This window comes from Tursiops truncatus, chromosome 10 (genome assembly GCF_011762595.2).
Source record: "Tursiops truncatus isolate mTurTru1 chromosome 10, mTurTru1.mat.Y, whole genome shotgun sequence".
Lineage (NCBI taxonomy): Eukaryota > Metazoa > Chordata > Mammalia > Artiodactyla > Delphinidae > Tursiops > Tursiops truncatus.
Window position 1 is genome coordinate 67,085,247 of NC_047043.1, and position 13,373 is coordinate 67,098,619.

Here is a 13,373-nt window from a genome sequence, read left to right on the forward strand (position 1 = left end):
TAGCTTTTACTCGCATTAACAGGGAAGTGGAAATGGCAAGAGTATGTTTGGTTTGTTTCCCCTTGGCAGGTTTTGGCTTCCACATCTGCCAGAAGGAGATGTCAGATTCATTCTCACTCTATTTTCTGGGGAGAACCTTCTAACTCACTGGGGACATTTTCTTGACCCCCCACTAAGCTGTTTCAACTTCACAGAACACACAACCAACAACCACAAAAGTGATGGTTTCTTTTTTTAAAAAACTGTAATAAGATGTCAAACTTTATTGTAAACCACTTTACAATGTTAAGTACATCGTCTTCCCTTTCATTTCAAAAATGTGTTTCTGTGAATCGTAACACCACAGATTTAACCACCCGCGCTGGGAGGGCAGTGGAAGTCGGTCATGGTTTGCTTACGTAGGTCTGACCTCTAATAAACTTCATGAAAAGAGAAATCAAATTAAACCAACCCACCCACCCACTCAGGAGCTCAAGGCCCCTCCCCAAGAGCGAAGCCCTTCAGAGCTGCCAATGTTTCACAGGGTAAAACACAGAGCTCTCCACTCCTAGTTGGAAATGTGTGAAACTTCTAAAGGCCAGCCCTGCCCCCTACAAGGTGGCTGCCTGGCTGACGGCAAGTTCCCAGAGCCGTCTGCATTTGCTTGGCTGCAAGAAGGCCAGTGAATTGCAGTCTGGAGGGCAGAGAGAGCTGCTGACAGCTGCTGCTCCTTCCAGGCTCCTGGGGCAGCCTTCAGATGGGGACTCTGGGCTACAGCCTCCAGGCCCACACTGAAGAGGGGAAGAAATAACCTGAATTTGAGCCTTTATGTATTTCCCCTTTAAAGGCATGACAGGTCAACCTAACCCATGACTCCTTGTTGTCAGGAAGAGGCACAGGTTAAAGCTTGAGGCAGGAGGCCACCAGTGTGCCCGAAGGCTAATTGACAGGCCTTCACGTGGCAGGTCTTTGGGCTGAGCAGACCAAGAAGCCACTGCCTGGGATCTCACCAACATCCCTCCTTGCCATTGTCAACAACCCACTGTCAGTGAAAGGAAAAATGGGCAAGAACGATCTCTTCCATTCGGATACGACAGTTCTACCTCATCGGGTTATTTCTCTCAGTTACAAGAAACTTGTTCATGGCCTTGACTTACAAGTTTCCATTATGGGTGGCTTGGCTGAGGTCCAGATTTGGACAAATCAGACGGATGGCGCACAATACACAGTTGGTGTTTTGTGGTTTCTCAAGCACAAGGATGCTTGCCATGTGGCAGGTGAAGAGCTGCACCTCATAAGGCACCTTGGAGCAGGTGGTGAGGAAGCTTATCCTAGGGATAAGGCCAAACACATCAGGCCACGCCGTTTAGGCCCGCACGCTGACAAGGCCCTGTACGATCAGACTCCCTGTTAGACGTCCATGTCCTAGTTAGCCAGCTATACAACTGACGCTCAGAGACTAAAGCCCTTTCAAAACCAGGATACAGGGAGAAACCACTGCTCGCTCGCTACCTCTTTGTCCCCCAAACCCACTGCCCAGCAGGCGCTGGGATGAGCCTTGAGATGAGCAGATCATCTGGGGTCTGTATAACCCAGTTTCCATCCTTTACACCTGTGGCTTCCCCACCCTCGTCCCTGGTTTGGAAACATGAGGAGCTCAAGACTGAAAGTGAAGCTCAGATTCTGGGCTCAGGGAGGTGCAGAAAACAGCTGTGGCCAAAGGTTATTCAAACCAAGACAAAACAGGAGGACAGAGTAAGGCAAGTCAGCGATGCCTGCCACCTACCGGGACCGATGTCAGTCCTGGTCTTCCCAGTGGGGAGCCCCCCACTAACACAGCGGAGGGTGGGAGGGGGGAGGAGCATAAAATGAGAGCAAAGCTAAGGGAGAGTGGAGATGGGCTCCGATCTCACCCTGCTCTCCTCTCCAGCTGCAGGTGCCCAGCGTAACAGAGTCGCCGCCCACTGCAATTCAGGTCCCAGCTCCTCCGGCCCTCTGGACTCCTACAGGACGACAGGCTGAGAAGGCCTCCGCAAGGCTTGTCCCTCCATGACCCACACAGGTGAGACCGTGGGAGGCAGAGGACAGGCCCAGGATGCCTGGTTTAACAGCGTGGCTCACATGCCACAATTCAGACACAATCTGTTTGAGTGACACGTTTTTATGTAGGTTTTTAGGTAGGAACCTAAAAAGAAGGTTCTGGGTGGTGTGGCCTCCCTGCACTGATCTCACTTCCAGCTCGCACCTTAGCCACGCGGTTCTCTATTCCTAAACTTCCATGACTGCCTCTGGGTTGGGACAAAACACTGGGCTGCTGCTCCCACAGCAGGGCAAGTGCCTGGGTCTGCCCATTCCACTGCTGGGCAGCAGACTCCCAAAGACACGGGGCCTATGCCCATGCTGGGGAGTGGGGGCTACAAGCTTTGAAACACCTCGTCCTGCCTGTGGACGCAGAGAGCAAGCTCGCTCACCTCCACCCGCTGCTCTGGAGGATGTGAAAAACAGGATCACTTGGTCAGACAGGCGTTCTCTAGAAGATGAGTTGACAACACTAAGCTGACAGGCAAGGCGTAGCCTGAGAGGAAGTTCCCAGAGCTGGGTCCAGAGCCTGGTTCTGAAGGCTGCACCATGGGAGGCGGGGAGGCCAAGACTGTGTTTTAAACTTCAGATCTGGAGGCTCTGAAGAGAGGCAGGGAACAAACAGGAGTGGCCTCAGAGTCTCAATTTCTCTGGACACAAAATCCTCTTACTTACGCTTCTTTTTCCAGCATGTTTCAGTAAGACCTCTAACCTGCCGGCAGAAGTGCCAAGGAGCTGGTGGGCCCTGGGCAGAGCCCTTCCTATTCCACCCTCACAGGGCCCTGGATCCACATTTGGACTGGCCACCTCCTGCTCAGGCCTGACCTTTGCAGAACCACCGGGTTTGTTGATTTCAGATGAGGGCCCACCTCCCTTCCTACCGGAATCATTTACCTCATCTGATCGTAGATTACCTAACAATATGCCAAATAAAAAATTCCCGACTTTTTCCACCCACCAGTTCACAACCCACGAAAGGCAAACAAACCCATTTCTTTGGGGATTAAAAAGAGTTTTTAAATACAATAGTATGAAAATATAACTTAAAAATATAAAAGTTAACAGTATACGGAAGACTTAAAAATCTATGTTTTGCCCATGAGTCCCATAGGAAATAAACATATACTCAAAAAACATTAACACTGTGACAGCTCATAAAACCAGCTATAGAAATCAATAGTTACAAAAGCCATTTCGAGTAAGAAAGCGTTGCGGTTCCAACCTGGTCAATGTGTAACTTTTAGCCCCCAAACGTGTTACGTCTTCACATTCCCCCGAGCCTTGGCGAAAGGCTCCACCCACGGTCTGTGTGCACGTGAGTTCTCATCCTCGAGGCCACCCGGCCAGACGCAGGACAGGGCTTCTGGGTCCCTCACAACACCGCTTGGGACGACAACACACAAACAAAATGCCTCGCTTGCATATTTGGTCAGTGTTTGTAGTGCAACTGAGTGGGGACCTCCAGCTGCCACGCCGGGCCAGCGGCCTCCCTCCCTCGGGTCACAGTAGTCTAGGAGTGGGCAGAGACCGTGGGAGGAGTGGAGGTAGAAGAGGGGCAGAGAGAGGAGGGGAGGGAAGACGCAGCGGAGTGACCCTTGGCCAACTGGCGGCTGGCCGGGCCCCGACCCGACCCCAGCTTGAAGATGCGTCATACAGGCAGCCCGAAGCGGTGCTTCTTTTTCTTCACGGACTTCAGGGGGGTCAGTCTCCGGAGGTCCTCCTCCACATCGGACTCCTCCATCTCGTCATCGGCCGAGATCAGGATCTGAGTGGTGGAGAGGGGTGGCCCTGAGTCACTGCCTGCAGTGCCCTCTTCACCTACCCACCCTGGACCCCAGCACAGAATGCCAGCCTGTCTAGGAGGCCTCAAGTGTCGGGTTTCTTTAGGAGACGGTGATGGGGAGGCCCTCTTTACAGAGTGAGACAAGCTGGCCCACCCCAGACTTTTTTTTACACCACGTACATCCACGGGCTACTGATACCAGTGCTGAGTCGATACGCCTCCCCTCTGCTCCCGCTTCTCCATCCAACCTCCGGCTGTGACCGAACCCACGTCAGAGCAAACTTAGCCTACGGTCATCCTGGCAAAAAAGCCCAGTCTTCATACATGGAGCCCTAGGTCCTTGAAATTGGTTCAAATACAGCAAAAGCAGACTGAAAAGCCCCGTTCTGAAAGGAAAACACCTGTGGGGCACAACATAAAGCAGGGAGATTTCAGAGTGTCTGCTCTGAGCCAACCTGGTAAACTTCTGAAGACAAACAGAAGCCCTCCGCTCTTCTGAGCCCCCAGAACGATGCAGCCACGCAGCTAGGGCATCCAGGGCAGACACTCGTTCACTGCCCACCTGCCTGGCTCCACAGACCTCAGAGCACCAGGGAAGGACTGGCACAGCCCAGGTCAGGATGGAGAGGCCCGAAGCGCACCTATGCAAGGGGAGCTCATTCTCCTCCCCGGCAGGGCGGTCTCACCACCCCTCCCTGCAGGGCTTCCTGCCTCCAGTCTTGGTCCCCTGATCAAACACTCTGGCTCCCTATCTGCTGCACAAGCACATTCCCATTCCTCACCCTGGATCACAAAGCACCTTGCCCAGCTAGCTCAATCCTCTGCCTGTACCTACTTCTTGTCATTCCGTCCTACCCTCCGGAATATATGCTACTCTGGCCACAGTGAATTTCACATTAGTACCCAAATGCCAAACCACATGACCACAACCGCTCAGGAGCAGCTGCTTCTGCCTGAAACACTGTTTGTCATTCACCTAATGTTCACTGCGCTGTTACAACCCGACAGGCCTCGTGCCAGATTCTAGGGACACCTAGAGAAGAGACGGGCTTCCCCTCTGTCCTCCATCTAGTCAGCTTTCAAAGCTCCCTCCAGGACGCCCCCAAGAGCTAAACCAACTGTTCCAAGTCCTCACAGGGCTTTGTCAACGCCTCAACCTCCGAACTTATCGCAGAGTGCTACGATGGGCTGTGCAGGCGGTCATCTTCCTTGTCCAAAAGTCTGAAGGCCTCAGCCATTTCTGTACCCCCATCCCCCAGCGCAGTGCAGGTGCAAAGTGAGTGCTGTGGGCTGCCTAGGACACACAACCTCGCCTGCACGCTCCTATTTATGACCACCAATCTCCCTGAAGTCCAAATATTTGAACTCAGGAAACTTGAAAATACGGGGAGGTAAGGTTCTCCCTGGGAGGTCTGGCTACTCCTACAGAAGTTTCCTGGTGGCTTAGCCAACACTTCCCTTGCTCTTTGGACAGGCAGGGATTCAAACGCCTTGATGCTTAAAGGTCGACGACCAGGCCCACACATCCGTGACGGCTTCCCTGGAACAAGGCAGCTCCTCCCTTTCCTGTCTTTCTCCACTGACAGAGGGGCTACTGGAGGCAAGCCACCCCCAACAGATGCTCCAGCTCCCAGCCCTAGGAAGGCCCACGGGACAGCAGGAGTGGGTCCAGGCTGGATGGGAGCTGTCAGCCTCCTCTCCCTCCCGCTGGCTGGCGCTGGACTCAGCACTCAAGAGAAGGACAGATGCAAACACGAGACCAGACCCCTCCTGGGTCAGCGGCACGAGGGCTTGGCCCTACCTCAGACTCCGACTCCTCGTGGGACGCGGCCCTTCGGTAGCGGACCTTGCTGCCGTTCCTCGAGTCCTGGTTGGCTCCCCTTTCTTCTAGTTTAGCTTTCGTCCTTCCCTTTCTCATGAGGAAATTGTCCACTACCCAAAACATCAGAGCCTGGGGGAAGGAAAGTGCAGGTTACTCCGGGATAAGCCATTTGTGAAACCAAGCTGAGCAGCCCCACACCCATCCTTCTCACCCCTGCTCCAGATCACAGCATCGAGAACCAGGGAAAGGAAAACATCCGGGCCCCCTGCTCTCTCTCTCAGCAGTCTACGAAGAGATTCCCAATCTCTATGTCCCTTCTTCTGTTTCACCCCAAGGGGTTCTGTGGTGGTGACTGATGGGGACAGCCTGCTCCGGGTGCCGCAGCAGTTGGCAGAGCGGGGCCTGAACCAAGGTCTCCGGACTCCTAGTGGGGACTCCTCCCCTGGGCCAAGCAGTTGGCCGGCACACCTGCCACATCTGTCATCCCCAGGTTCCTTTACCGTTTTCTTTTCTTATTTCTTAATTTCTAGCCAGAGTGCTCATGAGTTCCTCTTGGAGCCCTGCGGTCAGGAATAAACGACGGGGGTGAATTCCTGACGATCTTAATCTTAATCTAGAAGCTGCTGTTACACACAGAGCAGGGAGGGCAAGACAAAGATCCCAGAACCCTTCATTTTGCACAGAGGCCCCGGAGCAGGGATGTGCATGTTGAGGAAGCAATCCTGCTATTTCCAGGTCCGGGGTGGGGATAGGAGGTGGCAAATGCTTGCATGGAGGGACCCGAGGACTATAAGGTGTTTTCTCCATCAGACTCAGAATTCTGACAGATGCGGGAATGCAGGGGGCGAACAGGGTAAAAAATGCAACAAGGCACTGACATTGACAAAGAAGGGGACGATCAGCATGACGATGGCCAGCTTCAGGTCTGGGTTTTCAATGGGATTCAACAGGGCCACCTGTAAAGAGAAGCAGACTCAGTGAGGGTGGAGGAGACCCCAGAGAAAGTTTGGGGCAGGGGTGGGGGAGTGGGGGGTTGATGCGGCACTGGAAATCACCCACGAGGCCTTGCGAGGGGGCTTAGCTTAGACACTCCCCCCAGAGCCCTGATGAGAACAGCACCTCACACCCAGGGCCGCACAGCCCCCAGACCTGACAGCTAACAAGGGACTGACGCCCTTGGAGACCACTGGGAGCGGTTAGTGCTTGAGAAGTGAAGTGACGCGGGGATGGGGGACAGGGGTGGGGCGGGAAGCACTTTACGAAGCAGGCACGGGGTGGGGTTGGAGAGTGTGAGGAGAGGAGGAGGTTGGTGGGCGCTCATCACAGCTACTAGCAATGAGGTGCCGACCACTTTCTAGCAGAAACCCTGCACCCCAACCGCCTCCTCAAGGGCAACAGCTCCCAAAAGCCTTGGTTTATTTTCTTAAAAAAATAAATCTCAGCCACAAATAAAACCAAAGCAGGCCAAGATCTGAGTTACTTGTCCCCAGAGTCTCTTTGGCTGGTTTCCTGTGGGCAGTGGAAGCTTAACTGCACAGCCCTGGGGCCAGAGGGCAGGGTTAGGAACCATGGGAACCTGTGACCAGCCACACTGCCTGTGGCACCAAAAGCTTGGTTAAACCACTGGCCAAGAGAGGTGTATGAGGAAGCACCTGCAAACGGAGAGAACACCCACTGACAACACTTACAGTTAACCGACCACCGTAAGCAAGCCCAGGGTGGGGACTGTATTTTCATGGGCTTTATATATTCCAAGGCTTAATCTAGAGCAGACGTGTATGGCCGAAGTGGAAGGATGCTACGTAAAAAACTGACATGTTACTGCTCTTGATAGGTAGCCAGGAGCTGCCCCATCAGAATCAATCCAGGTGTATTCATGGAGTTAAAAACAACAACAACAACAACCAATTTGGTTTCCCAATAGGGCTGGGGTCGGGGAGTACTGTCCTGCTTAGCGTCTCGAGGAGCTGGTAAAGAAGGGAACAGGAGGCAAACCTTCTTCCACTGAAGTATGAGGAGGACAATGAAGACGACAGATTTTTCAAAAATCATGATCACGATGTAAAGGGCACACTGTCCAACCCAGGCTCCGCACTGCAGAGGGTCTCCTGCAGGGAGAGCGGGCTTGGTCACGCGGGGCGCAGACACCAATGCCCCGCCCCCCCACTGCCCACAGCTCCTGTGAGCCCTCACACCCCACGCCACCCCAGAGCTCCTGAATGAGCCCTCCAGAGCACCAAGAATCAGCTCGGCCGAACAAACAAGTGTGGGTGTTTTAAACAAAATCAGAGAATTCCTAATTTGGAGACACCAAAGTGGCCTTTCTTCCAAGACAGCCCTAGATATAATTACAAAGCACTAAAGTTAGTAAGTGCCCATTGCTGGAGCTCAGAAAAGCTGGCTCTTTTTGTCCACTGGCAGCAGAGGCTGTGTTAAGCAAGACTGCTATTATTATCTGTTGTTGATTTTTCCAGTGGCTGTAGTGCTACCCATCCTTTCCTCCGTCCATGAGCGGGCTGAGGGTTTGAATCATGAAGGCAGCAAATGACCTCTCTGTTTGCCTCCTACCCCTGGCCCACTCTCCCGGCCATTCCTGCTGCCCTCAGCCCTGAAAGCAGAAACCTGACTCTGGGGAAATTCAGATTCTGTCTAGCGGGGCACCCCAAAACACCTTGGGCTGGGGACATGGAAGAAAAGAGAGGAGCCAAGGTGAGGAGGTGCTGTGACAAAGGTCCCTCTGTGATCCCATTGGTCACTGTGCTAGAGAAACAGCACAGGAATCACAGGAATCCAACAGTCCGTACTGGGGGACACTCAGTGCCTCCAGAAAGTTTCAAAAGGGACTTGATGAAGGGTGGAGGACCCCTCCAGGGAACATCCTACATCCTCAGTGACAGGCAGAACCCAAGGGATGGGTGAGTCCCTGGGAGCCACAAACGCCTCCAGAGCGAGAGACCCAGGGGAGAGTGGGGGGGTGGGGGGACGCCGCCAGGGGCCACTCTGGAAGCCCTGCCGGAGCTGTGTGACCACGTTGGCCCGGAGAGGGCTAGAGAGTAACGCTGCGGGGGAGACAAAGGCCCCAGTCCAGGCTGTGAGGAGAATCTGGCCTCCAGAGGAACATCCGGCTTCTCATTTGATTCTGCAGTTTCTGCAGCAATCCCTGTCCAGCATGGGTGCCGGAGGCCCGCAGCCTTGCCAGCTGTATGTGGTGGAAACGCAGTGGACACCTTCCAGCAGCCGTAATGGACACAACCCCAGGCCATTCCCTTTTCTGGAAAACCTCTGGAGAAGCGCACAGAAAACATGCAGAAAGACGTCACTGCCTCTTCTGCGGTGTCCTATTTACTTTCACATTTGAGCCAAAAAGCCATTTCAGAAGTGCAATCTCTCCTAACTAGATTTTTAATGGAGTTTTGTAATCCTTTCGGTAAACTACCTGATGTTATTGAGGAAAGTCCTCAAGAACAGCAGCTGAAAATACTTGTTAAAAACTGTTAAGTGAAACGGGGGACAGTCAGACAGAAGCACTTGGTAGGATTGGGACTGAATCCCAATCTAGTCTGAATTGGGACTAGTGTGTTTAAAAGTCAACATAACGAGTTAACATTTAATATCAAAAGAAAATATACTTGCTCAGAGCATGCTCACTTCATTTGCTCCAAGTTTTAAGTGGCCGACAGAAAAAGAAGATGCTTTTCCTTCTCAGGGGGCCTCACACTGCCCCCTGAATTCCACTGCTCTGAGTTTCAGAGCCACAACTTAAGAGGCAGCTGCCTCTGTTTTTCATGTAGATGCTTGAGTAAGAAAGTCTAAAAACACGGTGAGGACTTCCCTGGTGGCACAGTGGTTAAGAATCTGCCTGCCAACGCAGGGGACACGGATTCGAGCCCTGGTCCAGGAAGATCCCACAAGCCACGGAGCAACTAAGCCCGTGCACCACAACTACTGAGCCTGTGCGCCACAACTACTGAAGCCCACATGCCTAGAACCCATGCTCCGCAACAAGAGAAGCCTCCACAACGAGAAGCCCGCGCACCACAACAAAGAGTAGCCCCCACTTGCCGCAACTAGAGAAAGCCCATGCACAGCAACGAAGACCCAAGGCAGCCAAAAATAAATAAATAAATAAACAAACACAAATAAATACATGGTGGAAAAAAAAGTAAAAAGTCACATGTGACCCCACTCTCACACACCGTTTCCTCCAAGCATCCAGCCCTCGTAGCCACAGCTGGAGTGAGCGCACATGAGCTGGTTTTTCTGGTTTGTTTCATTTGAGAGTCTGTCCACAGCCTCGTCTTTTAAGGACAGACAAGCCAGGCATTCTCGCGTGCTCTGCTTTTTACCACACTGGACACACTGAGGTATGTGGGCGTTTGTTTTTGTTGGATTATTTCCTCAGGATAAATCACAGGGATGGATGGGACCAAAAGGACGGAACACGTCTGTAGAGAGGTCTCTGGAGGGAGCACAGGGACAGCGGCGGGCAGCAAAGTCCACACACCACTGGTGCCCAAAGGACAGAGACCTCGTTTTCAGGGATTCTGCCTAAGGAAGAGCAGCCTGGTCTTCAGACTGCAGACACCACGTACTCCCTGGACCCTGTCTCGCCCCTCAGGGCTGTGTGGTCTATTCCCCACGGCCCATGTTTTTGTTAGCAAGTTCACCTTCTCTTCTAGGGACCATGGAAACACCTAGAAAACAAGCCCCTTTTCTTCTCTCACCTGAGAAGAGAGCTCTGTGGCCTACCTGGAACTACTGCCTCAAGTGGATGGGCCGGTTAACAGGTGCAATAGGTAGAATAATGTCCACAACCTAATCCCCAGAACCCGTGACTATGGAGCTACTGTGGCAGAGACTCAAGGCTGCAAGTGGATTAAGGCTGCTGATCAGCTGACTAAGAGAGAGCAGCCTGGCCTATCCAGGTGGGCCCAATGTAATCACAAGGGCACTTTAGAGTGGAAGGAGGTGGGGGAAGGTCAGAGCGATATGATATGAGAGGAAGTCAACCTGCATCTGCTGGCCCTGAAAATGGAGGAAGGGGCCACGAGCCAAGGAATGTAGGTAGCCTCCAGAATGTGGAAAAGGCAAGGAAACCGATTCTCCCCTTAGAGACGCCAGAAGGAACCAGTCCTGCTGACACCCTGGTTTTAGTCCATGAGACCCATGTCGGACTTCTGAACTACAGACAGTAAGATAATAAATTTGTGTTGTTTTAAGCCACTAGTTTTGTGGGTAATTTGTTTTAGCCGCAAGAAAAAATAATAGAAATTGACAGAAATAGAAACCAGGTAACTGACATCCACCACCCTTCCTCAGCCTGGGGAGGGAGGACCCGGACGGTCCTCGATAAAGGGCAGCTTCACGTGGAAACACCCTGGCTTGAAGACTCTGGTTCCCAAAGGCAGGGGTGGGATGACGCAAGGGCAGGGGCTGAGGCAGGCTAAGTGGGTGGAGGAGGGTGGCATGGAAACAAGAGGTTTAAACAACCACTGCCTTCTTCCTTTCAATCTCTCTTAAGGATGCAAACAAAACACACTGGGAATAGGTGGTACCATAATGTCCAGCGTATCAGGACCAGACTTGGCCTCCACTCCCAGGTCAATGAGAGGCATGACTGGCTACGAGTGGCTCTCTCGTAGCACTGCTCAGCTACAGTGGGGTCGAGAGCCCTGCCTTCCGGAAGGGATCTTAACAGCAAAGAAGAAGCTATGAGCACTGCTCTTGGAGATGGTGGAAGGATTGCACATCTCAGTGTAGTAGCCAAGAGGCCCTCCAAGCTGTGCACTGTCTGGGTGAGCTTCCTGTGTCACTCAACCCCTGTGGATGCCTATCCTATAAATGAGGATGATGTTGCTTTGGTCCATGTGCGCTGTGGTCCATTTCCATCCTCCAAGTTGAGGAGTCAGTGACTTGGAGCTTCTCTGCAGCCCTCCCTGGAGACACAGGGGCGCACGCTGTGTGTCGGACACTATCTTAAGTCAGTGACTCATCAGGCATCAAGTAACAAGGCTAAGAAAAGCCCTTCCCTGAGCTCATCTCCCGTCAATGGAGACAAACAATTACTTAAGATTTCTAGAAATACCCAAGGCACTCACAGCCAGCTCCACGAACCGGCTCCCCTTTTAAATGTCAGTCCCTTGTGAGTCTTCAGCCATGTAGGAGTGAGCGGCCATTGGGCCCAGAGCCATGAGCTCTTCAGGAGGTGTGACCAGGAAAGGAGAGTGGGATCCAGAATCCCACGGTCGTTCCATCACAGAATCCCTCCTTCTTGTCCCACGTGCCCCTCTCATGGCAAAGGCTCCACTGATGTTGTTCCCATGAACGGGAGCTCCTGGCTCCAGACAGCAAGGCCTGTTGTGAAGGTGGGAGACAGCTAAATCCCCAGAGCGGGGCAAGGCCAAAAGAAGCCCCTCTCACCAGCAGCCCCGCTGAGGGCACATCGAGCTCTTTCTCTGGGGGTACCAAGTAAAAGGCACTGCATTTGTGCCCGGAGCCAGCATGAAGGCAGCTTCCTACCCAGGCTATATCCCATGGGGTATGGCAAGATGGAGTGGGTCAAAGCTGGGCCAGCATCCCCAGGTCACCTGTTTCAAGCTGTGTCTCTGTGAGTTGAGGATTCACCTGGTGTCCCTGGTGACCGTACATGCCAGATGCTGGGGTGGGGGCAGCCCACGGTCAGCAAGGTGACTTGGCCCCAGGGTGGGGGGATGGACACTCCAGTCCTGACCTTGTGAGCCCCTGTAGTGGAATGGCCCAGTGACAGGACAAGCACAGACATGCAGCAAAAAGAGGGGCAACTCCCAAACTGAGAGCCGCCTCCCATCTCTCTAGTGAGGTGGGCAGGTGGTATGAGCCTGGTGGGAACTGTGGCAGAGTGAGGTGGCCTTACAGCCCTGCAGGTGAGGGCTGTGCCCCTCCCTGCCTCTAGGGTGTCTCCTGTCTCCTAGGAGCCTAGGCAGCGAAGCAGGCACCCACCTGCCTCGGGCATGTGGCAGGAGGTTGGAGCTCAGGCTCCAGAACAAGCCTCCCCACCACACAGAGGACACAGCCACCAGCTCTTGGACCTTCTCCGAACCCAACGGCCTGGAGGGCTGTACGGGGCAAGGAGCAGAGCCCCCTCCAGGAAGCCCCCTCCACAGCCCTGTCTAGCGTCCGTGGTACGTTACCATATTCGCCAAAACGCAGGGACTCCCACTGCTGCCACTCCACCAAGACGCTGACGGCGCGCACGCCCATGTAGATGAGCAGCATGCCCACGGTGGCGTCCAGGAGGAAGTTGATGAGGTACCTGTGAGGAGAGGGCACAGTGGCACCATCAGGAAACACCACCCAGGGAGCTGGGCCCACGTGCTTCCAGGGCCAAGGTCAAGGCTGGGGACCCAGCACTGTTTGGTCCTGTTCTGGGAGGTGGGAGCCTCCAGTGTGCCTGTGCAAGAGGCTGCAGGGCTCACCTCCGGGAGCCCAGGAAGGCCTCACGCCCCGGGACAGTGCACTGCTCAAAGTGGATGGAGGAGCGACCAAGAAACTCAAAAGCCCTCAAGTGTTCCTGCCAAACGAAGACTGGGACAGAGTGCCTGGAAGCAGCCAAGGAGGCCGGCAGCAAAACAGAACTTAATCGATAAAAATAATTTGTGCCATAACTGTTCACTCCCTGGAGGCCCAGCCCTCCCAAGGCCCCGAGACAGTGCTGCTGCAGCAGAGCAGTTC

General features: G+C 53.6%; 1 protein-coding gene across 3 annotated transcripts in view; it reads right to left on the minus strand.

Moving 5' to 3' along the window:
- Nucleotides 1-225: 225 nt before the first annotated feature.
- Nucleotides 226-13,373, minus strand: part of STIMATE (STIM activating enhancer) — a 54,333-nt gene continuing 41,185 nt past the window's right edge. For 2 of the 3 annotated variants that reach the window (XM_019947607.3, XM_073811233.1), the window contains exons 4-8: nt 12,833-12,954; nt 7,659-7,771; nt 6,542-6,619; nt 5,643-5,792; nt 226-3,823 (exon numbers count right to left, since the gene is read on the minus strand). In XM_019947607.3, coding sequence (XP_019803166.1) covers nt 3,707-3,823; nt 5,643-5,792; nt 6,542-6,619; nt 7,659-7,771; nt 12,833-12,954 — 580 coding nt within the window. In that variant the 3' untranslated portion in view covers nt 226-3,706. The other variant, XM_019947608.3, reaches the window with a different exon arrangement.